Below are 21,546 nucleotides of genomic sequence, written 5' to 3'. Positions count from 1 at the left end.
TAAGCTTGTGCCAGAAGAACTTTACCCATCAGGTCACCTCCCTAGCCTCCAAAGTCAAATTAATTAATTAAGAGTTTTAAAAGGGTCCTGATCAATAAGGCTACATTTATCAAATGAAAACACAGGATAAGTGTGAGTATCAGATAACTACTATTACATGGGCCACTCTCAATAGTCATTTGAAATTCACTTTTAACAGGAAATTTTACATTTTCCCTCGCCAGTTGTAAACTCAGAAGAGTGATAGGCAATGGTAAATCTGGCAGGGCCACTTCCGGCCAGTAGGCGGGGTTTCCGGAGCCCCAAAGCCTAGGTCAACTACACTGGCTCACCCGGCCCCGCCCTGCCCCGCCCCGGGAGCTCCGCCCATCGCCGGAAGCCCTGGTGGGCGGAGGCAGGGTCGTGGTCGCCCTGGGGACCCCAGCGGCGGCGGCGTCCGCCCGGGACAGCGTCCCCTAGGCCGGAGCTGGCTTTCCCGGGAGGCCGCGCCGAGTGTCGGGCCTGCGTGCCCCGCGGGCGGCCCAGCTCCAGGGCTGGGTCCCGGGCTGCGGGAGCCCGCTTCCCGCCTCCAGGGGTCGGCGGTGGCCGCTGGGTCCCGGCGCGGGCGGCCCAGCACCTCAGACCTTGCTCTTCCAGTCGCCGAGGTGGCCGGCCGACCCCTGGGCGGCCCGTGCAGACGGCCGCCATTCCCGTGTCGCTGCGCCCGCGGGGGCCGCCCGAGCCGGCCAGCATGCCGCTGGGCCTGAAGCCCACCTGCAGCATGTGCAAGACTACGTCGTCCTCCATGTGGAAGAAGAGTCCACAGGGCGAGATCCTCTGCCATCACTGCACGGGCCGGGGCGGCAGCGGCGGCGGCGCGGGAGTGGCGGGAGGGACCGGGGGCGGTGGCGGCAGCGGCGGCTTCGGCGCCACCACCTTCGCCACCACCTCGGCCGGTCCTTCGCAGAGCAACGGGGGCGGCGGCGGCGGCAAGCAGGTGAGCCCTCGGCCTCTCCCTCCCCGGGAGAAGGGCTTCCTGCCGTAGACCGGGCGGTGCGGGACGCACGGGTCAGCCGACGAGGCCATTTGCTTGTAGGTCGAGGACCTCTTGCCCATCAAGTCCTTGTCAAGTTAATAAATTAGTAGGTCGCTAAAAATGTCAGCATTAGAATTCTGTTCTGAGATATGCAGGAAACTTGGGGGAGGGGGGGTAAAATAGATCAGCTCAGCAAACGAATAATAAATAAATAGTTCCTGCCTTGTCCTCCCCCCACTTCTGTCCTCTTCCCGCTTGAAAGCAGTGCCATCTCTTGGGAGGCCCTACAGAGTTTGACATCTCAGCCCTCGGTCTTTTAAGTTTTTTGTTTTGTTTTTTTTTTTTTTTTTTATTTCTTTTAACAAAGTGTATTATCCTCTGATCTTTGTGAGGTTATTGTATTGGCTTTTCTTCTGCAGTTTTAATTTCCTTTTCTCTAAATTGTGTAACAGAGTAAGCAAGAAATTCACAGAAGGTCGGCCCGGCTCAGAAATACCAAGTACAAATCGGCTCCAGCTGCTGAAAAGAAAGTTTCCACGAAAGGAAAAGGGAGAAGACATATTTTTAAGTTAAAAAATGTAAGATGGTTGTGCTTCCTAATGGGGCACTGTGGGTGTGGTGGGACTTGCCGCTGCTTTCTCTATTTATCGTTGAATGCTGGTGCACCTCTCAGGTGCCCTTCGGCATTATTCTGGAGGGGAGGGAAGGCAAGGTTCCCCAAAAGACAGCTCTCGTGTAAGAATCTCGTGCAGTTTTTGACATTAGAAAAGCAGTTTCTCTGGTTTTTTTTCTTCAGCTTTTATTTTTCTCATCTGAATGATATAAAATATGAATCTAGAGGAATGTTCTATAATTTAGCACAGTGTGTCTGTATGCAAAGAAAAATTATGTTTTTTTTTTTTTTACAAATTGGTTAAATTGTTCATTGACAATTTCATGAAGTTATGACTCTTGATACATTAATTAATTAAGAAAAATTTGTTGCTGGGCAGTGATGGTGTTAACCTTTAATTCCTGTACTCAGAAGGCAGGTACAGGCAGATCTTTTGAGTTTGAAGCCAGCCTGATCTACAAAATGAGTTTTAGAACAGCCATGGCTACACAGAGAAACCCTGTCTTGAAAAACAGAAGGAAAGAAAAAAAAAAAGAACAAAACTTTTTTATGTCTTTTAAAGAACGAGGCAAATAACATAATTCATCAGTAGCTTATTTGTTATGATAGTCCCAGAAAAAAAAATCTATCTATTGGTTCATGATGAATTTGGTGATTATAAATCCAAAACTTTTTCTAAAGCTGATGTATGAAGATTGTTTAACGTCTGTTGTGGTAAGGATTTTTTTGTTTTGTTTTGTTTTATTTGTACATTTGGGACAGTGAAGGATATTGTAGATGTTTTTGTTTATCTCAGCTTGGTTCTTACTTTTGGAACAAAAATACCTCACTTGCCAGTAAACACCTTTCTAAAGTAGGCATACTCATTTGTAAAACGGGCCCAGGAGAAGTGTCATAAAGATTGTAGACTCTTGTTTACAGATTTATTTGTATTTCTTGTGTCTGAGTGTTTTGCCTGCATGTGTGCACCAGGTACCCTCAGAGGCTAGCAGAGGCACTGGCTCCCTAGGTATTAGAGTTACAGACAGTTAGGAGCTGCCAGTGAATGCTGTGGGCTGAACCTGGGTCCTCCGCAAGAGCAAGTGCTCTCAAAATGCTGAGCCTTCTCCCAGGCCTAATTGTTCTCTCTTAATTTCTTTTTACATGTGTTTTTAATTGTGTACATAAGAGTGCAGGTGCATATGCCCGATACATATGTGGAGGTCAGATCAGAGGACATGGTTCCCTCCTGCCTTGGTTCCCAGTGTCAAAGCAGGTTGTCAGGCTTGCATGGGGAGTTCAGACTGTGTTCTATTCAGTTACTTCATGATCAATTTCTCTGCATATCCATTCTTGGGAGAATGGTACAAAGTCAGGAAAGGCCATTTTTACATTGTGATAAGCTTTGTGTTGCAGCTCTAAAAAGGGATTTTAATGGTGGTACAATGTGGCAAATTACTAAGAACCCTAAAGAGTTCAGGCTTGCAACAAAATTATATTTATCTGTATAATTTTTATAATTTCCATCTGGCCATGCTCAGACTTTTAGAGCCACTGTATTTCTATACTTGGAATATTAATGTCTACTGGAGCTCTAGAGAGCTTTGTGTTGTGTTAGCTCCTAGCAGCATAATCAGAAACTTCACCTTTTGTTTTTCTGCCCTTTTAAATTACTGGTAGCAAAAATTGTGGAAATATTCACCTGCTTCACATTCTCTGTGTGTGTGTGTTTTGTGTAGTTTCTGTCACCAAAAAGTATTTTGTTTTTTTCAAATTAGATAGTTCTCATGTAGATGGTAAAATGGCCATACATACTATATAGGTACACAAATGTTTTTGCATCTGTTTTTTTGTAGCCTATCAAAGCGCCTGAATCTGTTTCTACCATAGTCACTGCAGAGTCAATCTTCTACAAGGTAAGCCTCTGGAGTCACTGCGAAAGGGCAGCTGAGCCTTGAACTCAGAGATCTGGGATTAAAGGCATGTGCCACCACTGCCGATTTATGGAAGTTTTACATGTCATAAAGATGAACTATTACGAATATTCAAAGGTGAAATTTTTCCATCTCGGGATCCAGGGAGGAGGACCTAGGATGGATATCAGAAGCACAGGGAGAAGCAATACTGGAATCAGACAGCTTAGTTAGTTTGCTATAAATAGAACAGGAGTGAACATGTCATTCTGTTGTTGAGAAGATGTGAAGCAGAAGACCTGGGAGGAGAGCGTGGAGGAGTCTGGGAAAGGTAGTCTGGGAAATGTGGGAACATCCTGAATGCTGCCTATAATAGAAAAAGGTTTCAACGTTTCTTTTGAACTTACCATATCTATTCTCTTTGAATAAACAACTGGAAAAGGGCAGTGTTTAGAATCTAGTCTCACCAAGCAAATGCTGATTTTTTTTATTTTGTTAAGGTAGTATATAGTAAGACCACTGAGGCAGTTACTGTAGGTGTATAGTTTACAGTGGCTTCCTTGTGTGGACCTGAGCAACACGTCATGTAACTTTCCACAGCTTAATGGCTGTTAACACAAAGTAGGGATAGTGTAGAGGATTCTTAGGCCAGTGGACCTACTGGGTGATCTGATCACAGTGGATCCCTGGTGTCCATGCCCCAAGCCCCCAGATTATAGAGCACCAAGATAACTCAGTTAACTGATGATGTCTGAGTCATCATGATGTGGCATGAAGGTTCATCAGTCACTCCAATAACGGGAGATGCGGATAGGAGAGGATGCTGTATATGTTCCAGGTAAAGGAACTGAGGGAAATTCCCTGTCTACTCTCCATGATTTTATTGTGAATTCAAAACTATTCTTAAAAATGAAGTCTCCCCCCCCCAGGTCCCACCCCCTCCCTTCTTTTAAAAGTAGAGATATAAAAAAATCTTTTCTCCAGTTGTAAATTGTCACATATTGGTATTATGTAATTGTTCTTCATTCAGAAGGGAAACAACATTGATATTCAGACTTTTTTTTTTTTTTTTACTATTTTGAAATTTTGCTTGCTGATGAATGTAGGTTGTTACTACTTTAAATACAAGATTGTCCTGTTTCCCCCAGGGAGTATATTACCAAATTGGTGACGTTGTTTCTGTGATTGATGAGCAAGATGGGAAGCCGTACTATGCTCAGATCAGGGGCTTTATTCAGGACCAGTACTGTGAGAAGAGTGCTGCGCTGACATGGCTCATTCCTACCCTCGCCAGTCCCAGAGACCAGTTTGATCCTGCATCATATATAATAGGTGAAGCCCAGCATCTTAGATTTACTTAATTCTTGAGTGCATTATGAACGAATGTGCCAGTCTGTGTGAGCTGTCAGAGAGCGAAATGTCAGAGACGGGGGCGGGGCTTGAGCAACAGACTGTTCTGAAGTCGGAAGTCAGATCTGGGTGCTGGGACGACCGGCATGTGTGAGGGCTTGCTTCCTGGCTTACAGATGGCTGGGTTTTTGCTGTGTCTCCCATGGTCTTTTTTTCTCTGTGTGCACACTGAAAGAGAGTACTCCATTGTCTCTTATAAGGACACCAGTCTCACCAGATAGGGGCCCACTATGTTTTTAAATTAAAATGCAATTATATTTTCTCCTTTTCTTCCTCTGATCCTCTTTGTGTACCCTACCCCATTCTTTTCCAAATTTATGGTTCCACTTCTTTTATTGTTGTTTTATTATTGTATATATTACTGTATATTCTTAAATACGTAAATACAACTTACTGCGTCCATTTAATGTTACTTTATGCATACAATTTCAGGGTTGACCACTTGGTAATAGATAACCGATTTGGGGATAGGGGGCTTCTTAGCTACTGTTCCCTTGCGATCAGAAAACACCATGACCAGTTTCCGCTCAGTGTTTCTTAGTTGCCTGTAGTTCTTTATCTGAAGTTGAGGGAGCCCACTCTTTTGCTTTTATTTGACCATGATTACCTGTCTAATGGTCCCTTTCCCAGCACATAACATATAAAAATATAGACCATCTGTATGTGAAGTGAGGCTAGAACAAAGTTCAACCCAGAATAGAAAAAGACATAAATATCATTATGTACAAAAAAGTCAAAAGCATTGTAGGAAATAGAGACATTTTATATAGTTGATATTTGAATGTCATTTGTTCCTATGGCTAGAACAGTGTATGCCCACTAACATGATATAGGTAAGAAGTGTTTGTGTGTCCCAAGCCTAAACTGGATGAAGAGAATCACATAGGAACCTAGGTTATACAGGGGACCTATTCAATTTTCAAAAACAATTTCTAAAAGAACTTTCATAATTATTTCTAAAACCTATAAAAACCTTTCTCAGTATACATCCTTCTACACAGCATATGTGATATCTTAGTCTAAAAAAATCACTGTTGACGGTTGAAATGGCATGCTGTACTCATTTCAAGGCATTCGAAAGATTGAGTACAACTCATTCTTGACAGACTCATAAAAATGACTGGCTAATGTCATTTTGAAAGTTCAGTTACCTTCAGTTATTTTGTACTGTCATTCTTTCTGAATTGGGCATGCGTTTGTTTTGCATCTAAAAGGAAGTGGCATTTCTTCTTAGTGATAACGCTAAAGATAGCCAATATCCCATGTTATTCTCACTCACTGTCAAGCTTGTTGTATGACCAAATTACTGTCTTGTGTCTACAAGTCTGGAACACCAGAGGCCATGATGTTCTGAATGGTTTCCAGGCTCCCCTCTCCCGTTTCATGGTCCTCAGCTGGATGCTTCCCTGACTAGATGGTGTGCCAGTCGGAGAACAAGCTCTGGACCAGACTACTGGTTTCATAGCCCCTCCACTTGCCTGCTAATTAAGGAACTTCACCAGGCCTTAATCTGTCTTTCCTCGGCGTGCCTGTATGTGATATTAGAAGAAATAGAGCCCCATGCGGAAGTTGTGAGGACTCCAAGGGTGTGTGTGTGTACAGTTCTTAGAATAGTACAGCTACTTCCTAAACGACATGAATACTCAGTATCTTAGGATCCTTTCTCAGTTGAGCACTCTGTGGGAGGATGCTGTATTCCTTAATCAGTTGAAGTAGAGTAAATAATGGAGTGTGATTTCAGAGTAGTGCATGTTCCGAGGTAACAGCAGCTAGGTCATCTAAGAGTGCTGCTGCTTAAGTGTCTAAGATTGCTAACATTTTACAAAGAAGATACCTGTGTTCAAAACTGTACTTAACATTTCACTGGCTGCCCCTTAGGGCCAGAGGAAGATCTTCCAAGGAAGATGGAGTACCTGGAATTTGTCTGCCACGCGCCTTCTGAGTATTTCAAGTCAAGGTCCTCACCATTTCCCACAGTTCCCACCCGGCCAGAGAAGGGCTACATATGGACTCACGTTGGACCTACTCCTGCGATAACTATTAAGGAAACAGTTGCCAACCACTTGTAGTTACAAAACCAAATCTGGAACATGCTTACTCAGCAGGTATAAAGCCTCAGTTTTAACCCTAGAACACACACATCCCAAAATAAAGCTGGGTTTCCAGTTTCCTTCTATTTATAATATAACAAGATATGCCACACATTTTTCTCTTTATAAATCTTTTTCTCTAAGTTTTGAGATAGGGTCTCATGTGTAGCCCGGGTTCAGGCTGGCTTGACCTTGAGATCCCTGCCTCATCTGCCGTGTGTTACAGGTGTGTTATGTAGGTAGTTAACGCCAGGTACTTATTCATGAAGTTCTTACCTGGAAACAGGACTTGAGAAAAATGTTACCTACTACCCAGTAATTATATTACCTGCTTAGTACCTGTTGCTTAGAAAATCACAGGGTGAAAAAAGAATGAATTGAAGTGAAATAATAAATTTAATATGTATTTTCCCAGGCAAAGTGGAAGATTCCAGGGAAATCATTATAAACATGTAGTGTCTATTTTTCTTTATAATTTATTTCTAGGAACTCATAAAATGAATTATATTTTTATTGGTGCAAAACACTAAGTTTTAGATTTCTCTCTTTTATTCTCTCTCTTCTCTCTGTCTCTCCTTTTCTTTTCTGTTTTTTTTTTTTTTTTTTAAACCTAGAATCTCACTCTGCACTCCTGGCTGTCCTGGAACTTAATTCTGTAGACCAGACTAGCATTGAACTCAAGAGATCTGCTTGCTTCTGCTTCCCAAGTGCTGGGACTAAAGGTGTGCGCTGCCATGCCAGGCTTAAGTTTTAGATTTCTGATCAAGAACTAAACCAAAATGTGCTACAAAGCCACAGTCTTCTCTCTAGAAGCAGACCTTGGCTGCTTTAGTCCTGCAGAAGGCAGCTCTGGCTCTCATACTCTCATCTCTCGCCAGAGCGGTCAGCCACTTCTGCAGACCTGCCTGTGCCTGTCAGCATCAGCTGCTGCAGCCAGATCTTTGATCTGCATGTAACACCCCTCCTCCTACTGAGGCAGCAGCCTCTGTGAGAGTTGCCTGACTATTGCTAAGGCAGGCACTGAAAGGTCATTAGTTTTCATAGTCAAAAACCTCAAACCCAGACCATGTGCTGGAAATTTGGATAGTGTGCTTTGGTTGTATGATGGGGGAGTGGGCACTTGCTGCCTCTGTCCTCATCTATCCAGATAGACGGTTTTAACTGTAGGAATTTATGAGAATTTGACTTGATCTTAATGATTTTCATCAAAACTTTTACCCTTTTTCTTAGTTCCAAAGTTGGGAAAAAGCACCTTCGTGCTTACATAAGCTATAATAAAGTTCATTGGAAATACTATTGAAAATGATTTTTTAAATGCTAATATTCCAGGTTTTGATTAAAAAATATTTTTTACAGTGGGTTTATTTTGGATTTTTAAATACTTAAAAAGGAAATGGGATGCTTCCCCCAAGATGGTATTAAATAGAAACATCCATCTTTTGGTTACATGGCTCACTGTACAGTGAGGAGTCACACAGTGCTACTGAGGGGTGCACAGGCTTTAGTTGAATTAACCAGCAGACCTTTAGGGAAACAACTCTGGGAGACTTGCTGTCGTGCTGTGGGAGGCTGGAGGACAGTTTTTTTAGAGTTTAGAAAGAGAAACTGCATATTAGTTCCCTATCTGATTTAGGATTGGTAAAGATCCTTTCCCAATCTGTGGTGGCCTTTTTGTCTTATTGACAGTGTCTTTTGCCTTGCAGAAGCTTTGCAATTTTATGAGGTCCCATTTGTCAATTCTTGATCTTACAGCACAAGCCATTGCTGTTCTGTTTAGGAATTATTCTCCTGTGCCCATATCTTTGAGGCTTTTCCCTACTTTCTCCTCTATTAATCTCAGTGTCTCTGGTTTTATGTGGAGGTATTTGATCCACTTAGACTTGAGCTTTGTACAAGGAGATAAGAATGGATCAGTTTGAATTCTTCTACATGATAACCCCCAGTTATGCCAGCACCATTTGTTGAAAATGCTGTCTTTCTTCCACTGGATGGTTTTAGCTCCCTTGTCAAAGATCAAGTGACCATAGGTGTGTGGGTTCATTTCTGGGTCTTCAATTCTATTCCATTGATCTACCTGTCTGTCACTGTACCAGTACCATTCAGTTTTTATCACAATTGCTCCGTAGTACAGCTTAATGTCAGGCATGGTGATTCCACCAGAGGTTCTTTTATTGTTGAGAATAGTTTTTGCTATCCTAGATTTTTCATTTTTTCCAGATGATTTTGCAAATTGCACTTTCTATCTCAGTGAAGAATTGAGTTGGAATTTTGATGGGGATTGCACTGAATCTGTAGATTGCTTTTAGCAAGATAGCCATTTTTACTATATTGATTCTGCTGATCCATGATCATGGGAGATCTTTTCCATCTTCTGAGATCTTCAATTTCTAAGCTCAAGAAGCTGGACTCCAGAAATTCAAATAACCCCATTAAAAAATGGAGTTCAGAGCTAAACAAAGAATTCTCAACTGAGGAATACCGAATGGCTGAGAAGCCCCTGAAAAAAATGTTCAACATCCTTAATCATCAGGGAAATGCAAATCAAAACAACCCTGAGATTCTACCTCACACCAGTCAGAATGGCTAAGATCAAAAATTCAGGTGACAGCAGATGCTGGCGAGGATGTGGGTAAAGAGGAACACTCCTCCATTGCTGGTGGGATTGCAAACTTGTACAACCACTCTGGAAGTCAGTCTGGAGGTTCCTCAGAAAATTAGACATAATACTACTGGAAGATCCAGCAATACCTCTTCTGGGCATATACCCAGAAGGAGTTCCAACTGGTAATAAGAACACATGTTCCACTATGTTCATAGCAGCCTTATTTATAATAGCCAGAAGCTGGAAAGAACCCAGATGTCCCTCAACAGAAGAATGGATATAGAAAATGTGGTAAATTTACACAATGGAGTACTACTCAGCTATTAAAAACAATGGATTTATGAAATTCTTGGACAAATGGATGTATCTGGAGGATATCATCCTTAGTGAGGTAACCCAATCACAAAAGAAGTCATTAGATATGCCCTCACTGACAAGTGGATATTAGCCCAGAAACAGAACACCCAAGATAAAATTTGCAAAACATAAGAAAATCAAGAAGAGGGAAGACCAATGGGTGGATACTTCATTCCTCCTTAGAATAGGGAACAAAATACCCATGAAAGGAGTTACAGAGACAAAGTTTGGAGCTAAGACCAAAGGATGGACTATCCGGAGACTACCCCACCTGGGGATCCATCCCATAATCAGCCACCAAACCCAGACACTTGCATATGCCAGCATGATTTTGCTGAAGGGACCGACCTTGTTATAGCTGTCTCATATGAGGCTATGCCAGTGCCTGGCAAATACAGAAGTGGATGCTCACAGTCATCTATAAGATGGAACACAGGGCCTCCAATGGAGGAGCTAGAGAAAGTACCCAAGGAGCTGAAGGGATCTGCAACCCTATAGGTGGAACAACAATTTGAACTAACCAGTACCCCCAGAACTCGTATCTCTAGCTGCATATGTAGCAGAGATGGCCTAGTCGGCCATCACTGGGAAGAGAGGCCCCTTGGTATTGCAAACTTTATATGCCCCAGTATAGGGGAACGCCAGGGCCAAGAAGTGGGAGTGGGTGGGTAGGGGAACAGGGTGGAGGGAGGGTATAGGGAACTTTTGGGGTAGCATTTGAAATGTATATAAAGAAAATATCTAATAAAAAATTAATAAATAAGTAAATTAATTAAAAAAAAGAGAGAGAAACTGCAGGGCAGGCAGGCAGTAAATTGCGGCCAGCATCTAAAAGGAAGAGATAGAAAGTTGTCTAGGATCTGGCAGCCAGTTTTTGAAACTGCAGACAGGCAGGCATCCTGCGTGTGCACACACCCACATGCAATCTCACACACTCACCTGTACGTTTTAATTAACTTCCTCTGTCGTCCTTTTCCAAAGCCAACTATTAGATAATAGAGATACTTTTTGTGTTGATGGTGGCTGACTTTACAAGTTAGTTCATAGATGAAGAGAATATCAAGATAAAAATCAAAGATTCAGGACTGGGAGCTGGATCAAAAGTATTATCAGGCATTTTTGATTGAAGGGATTAAATTTAAAGTTATTTGGATTGTGTGTAAATGTCATGTTCTGATTTAAAAACAAAACAAACAAACAAAAAAGCCCAGAAGATAATAGAATGTATCTTTTCCCAAAACAGTCAAGAAGTTGCAAGGCATACAATCTGCCAGAAGCCAGAAAATCAGTGACTGGGTCTGTGAGTGCCTCTGAAAGAAAACAGACGAGGTCCACCACTGCCTTAATGATAAGTCATATCAGTAAGGATTTAATACAGACTTGGGAATAAAATAAACAATCTGTTACAAATAACTTCCTTAGCCTGCACTGTTAATCTCAGGTAGTCCTGAGCATTACATCATCACAGCATTTACCAGTCTGTGATTTTATAGATTAACCAAATTTATTAAATTAAAAATTTTTTACATCATTTTTATAGTTACAACTTAGGGACAGACCATTAAAACAAACACATCTAGAAAATCAGAAGTGTCTTTTATGCTAAAGTTACTTTCTGTCCAGTTCGAAACACTGTTCCACTTTGATTTTTTCTCTTCTTTGGATTTTGAAAGTTCTCATACCTTAAAAAGAAAGATGATATTTAATGAATAATACTAATTACAAAACAAATAATGGCTTTTTTCCAAGTAGCCTTATATTTTAAGAAATGAACAATTCTATCTTCGTCTCTGTGAACTAATGAGAGAAGTGCCAACATTTGGCTCCAAGCTGCTTATAGAATAGCAGTGAGCACCATGCAGCAATGTAAATGTCAAAACCTGGACATTGTTACAGAAACTTAGAAGAAACTAGCATTGAACACAACAAAGGGGCCACCTGCATAATGTGCCACACAGTGTTGAAGATGGAGATAGCTCAAAGGGGACAGTGACCACCAGCACAGGTGGAGCACTTTAAAAACGTAAGTGCACAAAGCCACATGAGATGGAGGAAGTTTGTCTCCTGCTCTTCCTTATCTTTGTTTTTTGATATTTGTACACTAAGTACACAATGCTTATATATGTACACTCTTTGTTAAAGAACTGCAACGCTAAACCAGAATTGAAGGATTGACTGTTAGACAAAACCAGGAACAAATATTTTTTGAGTTACGTTGAATCACTCCTGTGTAATACTGGCCAGGCCACCATGCAGAGTAGCCACAGTGTAAAGTGCAGAAGACCACTGTACACCTCAGTGTAGTAGCCTTGCTACGAACGAGAAGGTTAGCAGTAGATGCTGACACTAATAAGCTGTAAGTCATAAGTGCATAGTACAATTCCTTTTTTTGGTAATGGGATAATACAGGGTCTCACATATCCCACGCAGCAGATGTTCTGTCGCTCATTTACAGCCCCATTTTAACCATATATATTTTTAAATTAGCTTCTAATTTAAAAAACAAAACAATGTAAACACTTCAGAACTGAAGTGAACAATGTGTTTCTTAAGGTTACTTACAGCTCAGCAAATTCCTTCCCTTCATCTTCACTAATAGATGGTCTTGTGTGGGCAAGTGCAGTCATTAAATGTGCCTGGCTAATAGCAAAAGTGGTTTTGGTTGGTCCAGGCTGGTTAAGGGATTCATCCTCCTTAAATACAAAGCAGATTAAGCAGATGTTAACTTAGGAATTCAAGAGAGAAAGTGGCAGTCCCTGTGTTATTTCTTGTCAAGTTCTTTCCTGAGAAGCGTACATTCTCTTTCTCATGGACCGTCCAGTGGACAGAGCCCCTGTGCTTCAGCACTTGGCTTGTAAATAAATTAAACAATTAAACGCAAAGAAACACATGTCAAACAAGGAAAAGCAACTTGTCTAAGTTCTAAGAGGAAGGGAAAAGGCCATACTCCACTTTGGCTCCGGTATCTGCCTTTGATGATGCTGATCTCTGCCCTCAGCTGATCTCTCTGCTCCTGTGTGAGGTCTTGGCAGCCTTCTTGGGAAGGTGTCCTGAACACAGGATGTTGTGTAAATAACGGGTCTTTCCCAGGAGCTGCAGGTAAATCTTGAGTCATGGAGCTTGGTGCAGACAGACAGTGTGAGCTCTGCATGATGAGTAAAGACCAAAGAAAGAGATGGGAGAGAACAGAGGGAGGCAGTCATGTTCACTGCAGATAAGAAATGAAAACTTTGTTTCCTTTTTAAAATTCATTGCTTGAGAATTTCGCACATGCATATGTGATTTCCATGAAATCCACCCCACTTCCTTGCCTCCCTCCCCTGCCATACTCCCTCCCACTTTCCCTTCTAAACTCATGAGTGCTTGGTGCCCCTTGGTCTACTTGGTAGGAATACAGCCAGACTCTCAGGGTCATAGCTCTCACACAAAAACCCGAAGTAAGTTCATATTTTAATTCACTGAAGTTAAGCAGGTTTAAAAGACAATATTCTGTAAACTAAGGTTCACTGATACCTGTGGTGTAAGATCTCCAGAGCAAAACAAACTACCACCCGTAACATAAACATTTATTTTCTTTTAATATTACATTGATGGCAAGGACAGGTTCAGCATGAACCTTACTCTTCATTTTCTGTATAAACGCATATGTCTGTGTGTGTGTGAATGCACACACATGCATGCCTGTCCCTGCTGTAATCACAGATACTTGTCACTGTGTCCTGAGCATCAGAGCTCAGTTCATGCATCTGTCTGTGCCATGCACTTTACTGTCAGACCTCCATGGGCCTTTTCTCTAGTTTGTAGAAAACAGGCTAATGTTCCCAGGTATTTCTGGAGAGAAGTTAAAAAATAGAAAACAATTAAATTTATAAAAATAATTAAGACTTCTTGGAAAAGTAGATATTTTTAGAAACATGAATTATTAAAAGCAAATATACAAAAGTAGCCATGTACGTAAAAATGTTGTATATTATAAAGAGTAAGTCAGTATTAATTTGAATGGGCATACATGTTAACTAAAGGAAAAACAATGAGGACGCCCTCACTTCATCTAAAGCATTTGTTCCCTTGGTGACAGATGGTGTTCTTTTCAGGGTTTCCAGAAGATTCACAAATTGGCATCATTTTTTGTTTTTTATGAATTGTAGATATTATTGCAGCAAATTTCCTATTATCCAGAAGCACTTCGTGACAATAAGGTTTACATTTATTATTAAATAGATCTCACAGTAAAAAGGGTTTAAAATCACTCACCGGGAGAGAAATTCCCGAGTGACCACAAGAGGGAGCCACACCGGGTCCCTGTGGAACCAATCTCCTTGCTCCTGTTATAAATGTTTACTATAAACTAAAAAATGACTAATTGGCATAATTTAAAAAACAAGACTACTTTTATTGCAGACAAGCCAACCAGGGAGACTGTGTGGGCAGGTTAGGAGATGAACCCAGTCCAATATCACATCAACTACAAGTGCTGAAGGTACCAAGTCAGAAGAGGTTCCATTTCCAAGTTCTGATTCATACGAGCTTCCAAAGTAGAGCCGGTACATATTGAATTTTGATTCGTCTGGAAGCATCTCAGACATCTCGAGAGAGAGCAGGGATTGCTCTAAGCCACATTCTCCATCTCCAGCTGAGTCGTCGGAACCACTGCTGTGGTTAAGAAAGACCATTGAAGACAGACTCAGGTCACTGTCAGAGCTGGAGCCTCCATCCTAGATTCACACAAAGAGTGCCAGTCATGAGACTTAAATACTCCAGAACTAGAAATCGCAGCAGACATCACTGCATAAAGCGGCACGGGGAGCTCCTGCTTCTAAAGCTCTTAACCCTCTATGGATTGAGGGACGCAATCAAAACGTTTTTATGACACAAGATTTCGTGTAGCCCACACCAGCCCTACATTTGCCATGCAGCTTAGGAGGACCTTGGTTTTATTGGTGCTGAGGGATGAATCCAGAGCTTTGTCCGTGCTGGGCACTGTACCAGCTGAGCTCCAAGCCCAGCCTTACACTGTACAAACGTAACTGTTACCACAAAGGGGGATTAAGATGAAGAAAACCCATTGACTCTCCCAATGGTAACAAAACTAGAACTTAGAATTGAGGTTTTATTTCTTCATCTCTGCCTTTCACTCATTTTTGTTTTTACTGTGCTGAACCTGGCCTTGGTAGGTGATGCTAAATTTCACAGTAAAAATCTCTCTCTCTCTCTCTCCCCTCTCTCTCCTCTCTCTCTCCCCTCTCTCTCTCCTCTCTCTCTCTCTCCCCTCTTGTTCCCCATCATTTGCCACCTTCAGGGCTAGCCCACCTTTAACCCCAGCACTTGGGAGGCAGAGGCAGGCAGATTTCTGAGTTTGAGGCCAGCCTGGTCTACAAAGTGAGTTCCAGGACAGCCAGGGCTATACAGAGAAACCCTGTCTCAAAAAACCAAAAAAAAAAAAAAAAAAAAAAAAAAATCTTCAGGGCTGTAGCTTAGTTTTTGTCTAGCATGTGTTATGTCCTAGTTCAATTCCTGGTACCATAAAGAACAAAAATAAATAGCTGTGACAATGGCTTGCTAAAATAGCAAAACTTGCCTTGGTGATAAGTGCTGTGTAAGCATGAGGCTGAGTTAGTCCCCAGAACCCATATAAAAACCTGGGCACAGGGAGTGGGCTGGGCATCACAGTGCTGGTGCTGAGACAGGCAGGACCTAGGTGCTCCCTGGCCAGCAAGCCCATCGAGGGTCAGACTAGTGAGAGACTGTCTCAGGAAGGGAGGGGGCTTGAGGAGTGCCCCCCCCACCCGCCCTGCCCCTCCCCGCAGGCTGCTCACTGACAGCCGCGTACACTGCACATGTGCATTCCTGGGTCCTCTTGGAACTAGTTAAGAAATTTACGACCTGAAGAAATTTCCAGCTAAAATTGGTGCAGGTAAATATACAGAAAAGCTTCTAAGAAAATATAGGCAAAGTCTATAATGTAAATTATCTACTGCAATAATTAAAAATAAAATGCTATCATTAGAAAAATGCTGATTCTAGGACTGGGATATAAAAAATTCAAGATAAATAAAGACCTTGTATCAGGGAGTAAGCCTGCTGAGGAACGATGGGGATGAGAGAGCCCCCGTGTCATCACAGGAGGCTGCCACAGATAATACAGTTACAAGCACAGAAGAGCTGAAAACCTTAGTCATTCTTCTATTTATATGAATTCTTACTACTTCACTCTAAATAATCTTTCTAATACCAAATAGTTTGCTAATATTAAGAGAATGTTAGGGAAATAGATACCAAATATAATAATAATGAGAATTCTCTGCAAATCCCACAGTCCAATTTTAGGCAAATTAAAGTTACTACACAGTCTGGCAGTAACGTGCTCTTTCCCTCAGTGACCGCCCTAGTGGCCTAACAGGGAACTCACGGGAAGCCCGCTGGGCAGCAGCCGACCCTGCAAGGCCTCCAGCTGAGCGCTGTACAGCAGAGCTTTCAGATCCGCTCCAGTGAAGGAGTCAGTGACCGACGCCACGTGCTGAAGGTCCACGTCATCTGCCAGAGCTAGAGACTTGCTGAGGACAGTTAAAATCTCAAGACGGGACACCTGAAGGAAGAAAACCTAATTTACTAAACACACACGCACAATAACTGTTGTGTAAATTGTGATGTTTTTCATGAACTGACTGACATGTCTAACAAGCTAAGCTTTCCAAGCAGTCTGTACGAGAAGGAAATCATCTTTCTTAGACTGGGATCCCTAAGAGGAGACACAGGTGTACCTTTGCTACTTTGTGGGGTTTTTCTTCCACCTTTTTCCACCCTGTCAACCCCCTAACACTAGATAAGAGGACAAAGAGTAGATGGGAAGGGGGTGACTTCCTGCTGCTTAGGGATACCAAGTTCCTCGGGGCAAGTTTAATCTTTGCTGTCAGGATATTTAATTTCTTCTTTCTTCTTTGCACACGACTATTTAACAAATATTTATTTAACACATAAACCAACAACCCAAAACAACCAAATTCTCAGGGGCCCTAACATTTATGTACTCTCTGAAAAGTTCCCAGAATTCCAAACATCACACAACTGCAGAAACTCTCTGCAGCTGGCAGAACCATGCCCCTGCTAGAGCACAAGGCAAATCATAGCCAGCTGCTGTAACAGTCTGAAGCACCTGGGATTAAAATGAAAGCACATTCCTATTTCTGTGTTTCTTAAAGAAACCCAAAAGCCAACATTCAATGTGAATATACATACTCTGGTTATTTTGTAGATTTGGACATGTGTGCCAACACAGGAGTAACATTAAGAAACAAGTACACATGGCCCACAGCCTTGGAGCTTTTGGCCATTCTCTTTCATTCATTCATTCATTCCTTGGCAGAATGAGACAAGAAGAGCTGACCACCCTTCTCCATGTGACCTGGCCACGTGTTCACTGGCACGCTTGCTTGCTTGTGAACCGGGGCCTCTAACCAGATAAGGAGTGTGGGATCGCAGAGGACGATTGTTACGCCTCCTGATTTGCTCGTATAGATCAACACTGCCATTCCTGGAACAGGAGTGCACTGAACGTGCCGCACCTGACTCAGGATTATTTATGCTTTGAGCAAACAGTGAGCAAAGCCTTTGCTTGCAAAGCTGTCTTCTTTTGCTTTTTGAGGGTTTCACTGTGTAGCCGTGGCTGTCCTAGAATTCACTCTATAGACCAGGCTGGCCTCTATTTCACAGAGATCTCCCTACCCTTGCCTCTTGACTGCTGAGGTTAAAGGCATACACCACCACCACCACCACCACCACCACCACCACCACCAATGAGCTTCAAAGCTATCTTAGGATAATTGCTACCACATGACCAAAGTAAAGCTCACAAGCAAAGGGTGTGGCATCTCTGGATGCTCCAGGGTTTTGTCACCTGATCTGGAGGAGGGCAGTATACACATTTATCCAGTCTGCCAGGCCGCAACAGGGCAGGGTCGATCAAGTCAGGGCGACTAGTAGCAGCCAGCACATAAACTCCTGAGGGGAAAATACTTTTAGCATGATCATGTAGTAACTTCTTTTATAGTGTGTTTTTGTGTGAACAGTGATTTACCCTGTAAGCCTTCTACTCCGTCTAACTGTGTCAGCAACTGGTTGACTACTCGGTCTGTAACCCCTGTGTTGTCATGGCCTCTTCGAGGAGCGATGGATTCAAACTCATCAAAGAAAAGAATGCAGGGCTTTGCAGCCTGTGCTCTGAGAGGGGAAAAATGCTATATTTTATCAGGGCTGCAGAGTTTTCAAACTCTTCATATACAGACACACACACAGACACACACACACACACTAGATTATAATATATAACATAACAATCTGTGTGTACATAAGCAAATTACATGCAATTATTCTTATTTTCTGGCTATTTCAATTAAAACTAAGTTTTTGTTCATAATAGTGCTACTTATTTTTATATCATTAATTCTCTAATAATTCCAAATATACATACAATGTATTTGATCATATTTGTCTCCCACCTTCCTGTCTAAACCAACTCTTGAGAGTTTAAAATATTTGTTTAGCCGGGCATGGTGATGCACGCCTTTAATCCCATCACTCGGGAGGCAGAGGCAGGCGGATTTCTGAGTTCGAGGCCAGCCTGGTCTACAAAGTGAGTTCCAGGACAGCCAGGGCTACACAGAGAAACCCTGTCTCAAAAAACCAAAACCAAAACAAAACAAAACAAAAAAACCCCAAAAATTTGCTTAGAGATCTATACCTGTGGATAAGTAAGAGACTAAAACTCAACTCTTAGATGATAGGTTGTTATCCTGGGTAGCCATGTGTGTGTGCAGTGTGTGTGCATGTGTCCTCAGATGCTGGAAGAGAATGTCAGATCCCTGGGAGCTGGAGTTAAAGGCACTTGTGAGCAGCCTTAGGTGGGTGCTGAGAACCAGATCCAGGTTCTCTGGAACAGTAGTGAGCTCTGAGCGCCTGAGCAGCCCTCCTGCCCATGGTGGCCATTTTTATGTGTACTCACTGGCTTCTGCTTATTGAGTGCCTGTTTAATTCTCCAGCCTGTTCAAATGCAAAGCTCAGTAGTTCTGCAGTGTTTCGTAGGAACACTCTGAGAAACTCCCCATTATTAGATACATAATTTCTGGACTAAGCCCCATTAAACTAAATTATAATGTTTCTTTTTTAATTTAGCCTTTTGTCAATATGTAGCCATGGACTTTAATAATAACCTCTCTCAGGCTCTATTTCTCTCTCTCCCTCCCTCACCCCCTCTCTCACCCTCTCTGTCTCTTTCTTTTTTTCTTTTTTTTTTTTTCGAGACAGGGTTTCTCTGTGTAGCCTTGGCTGTCCTGGAATTCACTCTGTAGACCAGGCTGGCCTCAAACTCAGAACTCCTCTTGCCTCTGGCTCCCAAGTGCTAGGATTAAAGGCGTGGGCCACCACCACCTGGCTGAGGCTCTATTTCTTAACTTGCATAGTAGATACTAATATAAACCTTTAACTTATTATTTTTTTTACAAATTATATTCATTTTTAAAAAAGATTTATTTATTATTATAATTAAGTACACTGTGGAGTACTTCTTCAGACACACCAGAAGAGGGCGTCAGATCTCATTACAGGTGGTTGTGAGCCACCATGTGGCTGCTGGGATTTGAACTCAGGACCTTCGGAAGAGCAGTCAGTGCTCTTACCTGCTGAGCCATTTCACCAGCCCACAAATTATATTCATATATTTACCATATATAGTAAAATGTTTACAAGAATATTACAAAGTAAATTTTAACTTGAAAAACTTACCATAATTCTGTTACCCTTGAATAATGAGTTCAACTAAGTGTTATCTTGTGTATTAATATGTTATCTTATGTACACTCAGCAATACCAGCATTATTGGGACTGGGTAACCAGCATATTGATTTCTAAGAGCTCATTAGAAGCAGGGAAAACAAGAGCTTAAAACTTAAAACCATAAGGCGTGTATGAGAAATAACTATTTGCTTCATGTAAGAATCTAACTTGAAAGCAAAGTGTGATGATGTATACGTGTAGTCCCAGCAGTTGGGAGGTTGAAGCAGGACACCTGGGAGTTCAAGGCTCTCCTAGCCCATAGTGAGAGAGCTCATCTCTAAAGAAAGAGAGAAGATCTACTCTGACCTTTCTTTGAACAACGACTTAGGATTCTACTTTCAGGAATATTACTATTGTAAATATAAAATGATCTCCAACATTAAACATTGAAAAGAATCTATTCTTGGTAGTATTTACTGAAATAAAATCCTTGTCCTTTGATTTGTTAATAATTTACATAACCCATATTTTTGTTTTTGTTTTTGTTTTTTCGAGACAGGGTTTCTCTGTGTAGCCCTGGCTGTCCTGAAACTCACTCTGTAGACCAGGCTGGCCTCGAACTCAGAAATCCGCCTGCCTCTGCCTCCCAAGTGCTGGGATTAAAGGTGTGTGCCACCATGCCCGGCAAACCATAGGTTTTTAATACTGTTTTTCAAAAAATAAGGCCAAAGCCACGATTAATAAGTGATAACAGTCAGTTACTTCCAACACTCATGAAAGCCACCTGATGAAAACATCTCGAACAGCTTGCTCACTTGCACCGATATATTTGCTGAGTAACTCTGGTCCCTAGACGGCGAAATAAAATCAGAGGAGAGATGAGGTTAATTTTAAACAGACAGAGCCTTGGGTTTTGATTAAGCACAGTAAAACAGAGAACTTTTAAGACAGGATTGAGTGGACGGCTCTTACTTGTATCTTACAAGCAAACTGCACTAGGGTGTCACAACTGTTCCCTGCCCTTCACTTCCTTTGCCTGTAACATTGTCACAGATGTTTTCGTGGCCCATGACTTTATTTCCTTTCCATCTTTGTTAAAGTGTCCCTCTCTGAAGAGCTTCGCCTGACAGTGCTGTGACCACCCCAGCTACCCCATTCCCCCTTAGTGCGTTTTCCCTGTCGTGCCTTTATGCCAGGTGTCAGTTTACTGGCTCTTTCCACTATTAGCAGTTGTGTTTGCTGTCTACCTAAGAACACATTAGACCTTATGCACAGCAGGGAGGGTGAAGGGCAGCCAACAGGGGACCATAAAACTGGCCTTTACTCCTGTGCATCTCTTCTCCCTTAAATACACTTTGCTTTTTCTCTTAATATTTACATAACTCTATTCACAGTGATGGTGATTTGCCTTAAACAAGAACATAAAAGCCATTCAGAAAGAGAGGTGGATCAGCGCCCATTCCTAGCAGTTATAAACCAATAAATGCATTATTCTTCCCTCCCAGCTTTCCAAATAGGAAATAGCCCACAACTGAGAAACATGACTGGAACTGGCAAGGACTAGGGTGGGGGTGGGGATTAGTGGGTCCTGAGGAAGTTAAGCAGGAATTATGTAAGACCCAGGGATTCTACTCAGTACAGAACAAAAGAAATGAGAACATATGTCTACAGAAAACTTGTACATGGATATTTATAACAACATTATCCGGGCAACTTGAATTGTCTGTGGATCCACATTGTGCACGAAAGAACCAACTCCCACGGTCGTCCCATGGCATGCTCATTGTGGCACATGAGTG

At 42.1% G+C, this 21,546-nt stretch overlaps 2 protein-coding genes across 7 annotated transcripts in view; one reads left to right on the top strand and one right to left on the bottom strand.

Annotated features, from left to right (window-relative positions):
* The first annotated feature begins 296 nt into the window (after window positions 1-296).
* Gatad1 (GATA zinc finger domain containing 1) lies at window positions 297-16,375 on the top strand. Of its 3 annotated transcripts, none has more exons than XM_085836397.1 (6): window positions 297-976; window positions 1,468-1,593; window positions 3,464-3,523; window positions 4,669-4,852; window positions 6,809-7,035; window positions 16,357-16,375. In XM_085836397.1, exons 1-5 carry the CDS (start codon window positions 731-733, stop codon window positions 6,997-6,999), a joined length of 807 nt encoding a protein of 268 aa, XP_085692523.1. In that variant the 5' UTR covers window positions 297-730; the 3' UTR covers window positions 7,000-7,035; window positions 16,357-16,375. The 3 variants fall into 3 exon arrangements, with proteins under 3 accessions (XP_085692523.1, XP_085692522.1, XP_021018289.1); XM_085836396.1 differs by lacking the exon at window positions 16,357-16,375 and adding an exon at window positions 9,238-11,137 and having other exon boundaries at window positions 298-976; XM_021162630.3 differs by lacking the exon at window positions 16,357-16,375 and having other exon boundaries at window positions 299-976; window positions 6,809-7,623.
* The window catches only part of Pex1 (peroxisomal biogenesis factor 1), a 36,881-nt gene continuing 26,656 nt past the window's right edge, over window positions 11,322-21,546 (bottom strand). For 3 of the 4 annotated variants that reach the window (XM_021161853.3, XM_021161855.3, XM_021161854.3), the window contains 8 exons: window positions 20,532-20,596; window positions 18,054-18,196; window positions 17,874-17,977; window positions 16,389-16,565; window positions 14,464-14,694; window positions 12,927-13,124; window positions 12,542-12,672; window positions 11,322-11,661 (listed from right to left, as the gene is read on the bottom strand). In XM_021161853.3, the coding sequence (XP_021017512.1) occupies window positions 11,577-11,661; window positions 12,542-12,672; window positions 12,927-13,124; window positions 14,464-14,694; window positions 16,389-16,565; window positions 17,874-17,977; window positions 18,054-18,196; window positions 20,532-20,596 (1,134 nt within the window). In that variant the 3' untranslated portion in view covers window positions 11,322-11,576. Of the gene's footprint in view, window positions 11,662-12,541; window positions 12,673-12,926; window positions 13,125-14,463; window positions 14,695-16,388; window positions 16,566-17,829; window positions 17,978-18,053; window positions 18,197-20,531; window positions 20,597-21,546 lie in introns of those variants that run through there. The other variant, XM_021161856.3, reaches the window with a different exon arrangement.

Source organism: Mus caroli, unplaced genomic scaffold (assembly GCF_978045245.1).
Source record: "Mus caroli unplaced genomic scaffold, Mus_caroli_1 scaffold_4, whole genome shotgun sequence".
In the NCBI taxonomy this organism is placed as follows: Eukaryota; Metazoa; Chordata; class Mammalia; order Rodentia; family Muridae; genus Mus; species Mus caroli.
The sequence above is the reverse complement of the archived record's forward strand: the minus strand, read 5'-3'. Positions and strand labels throughout refer to the sequence as shown.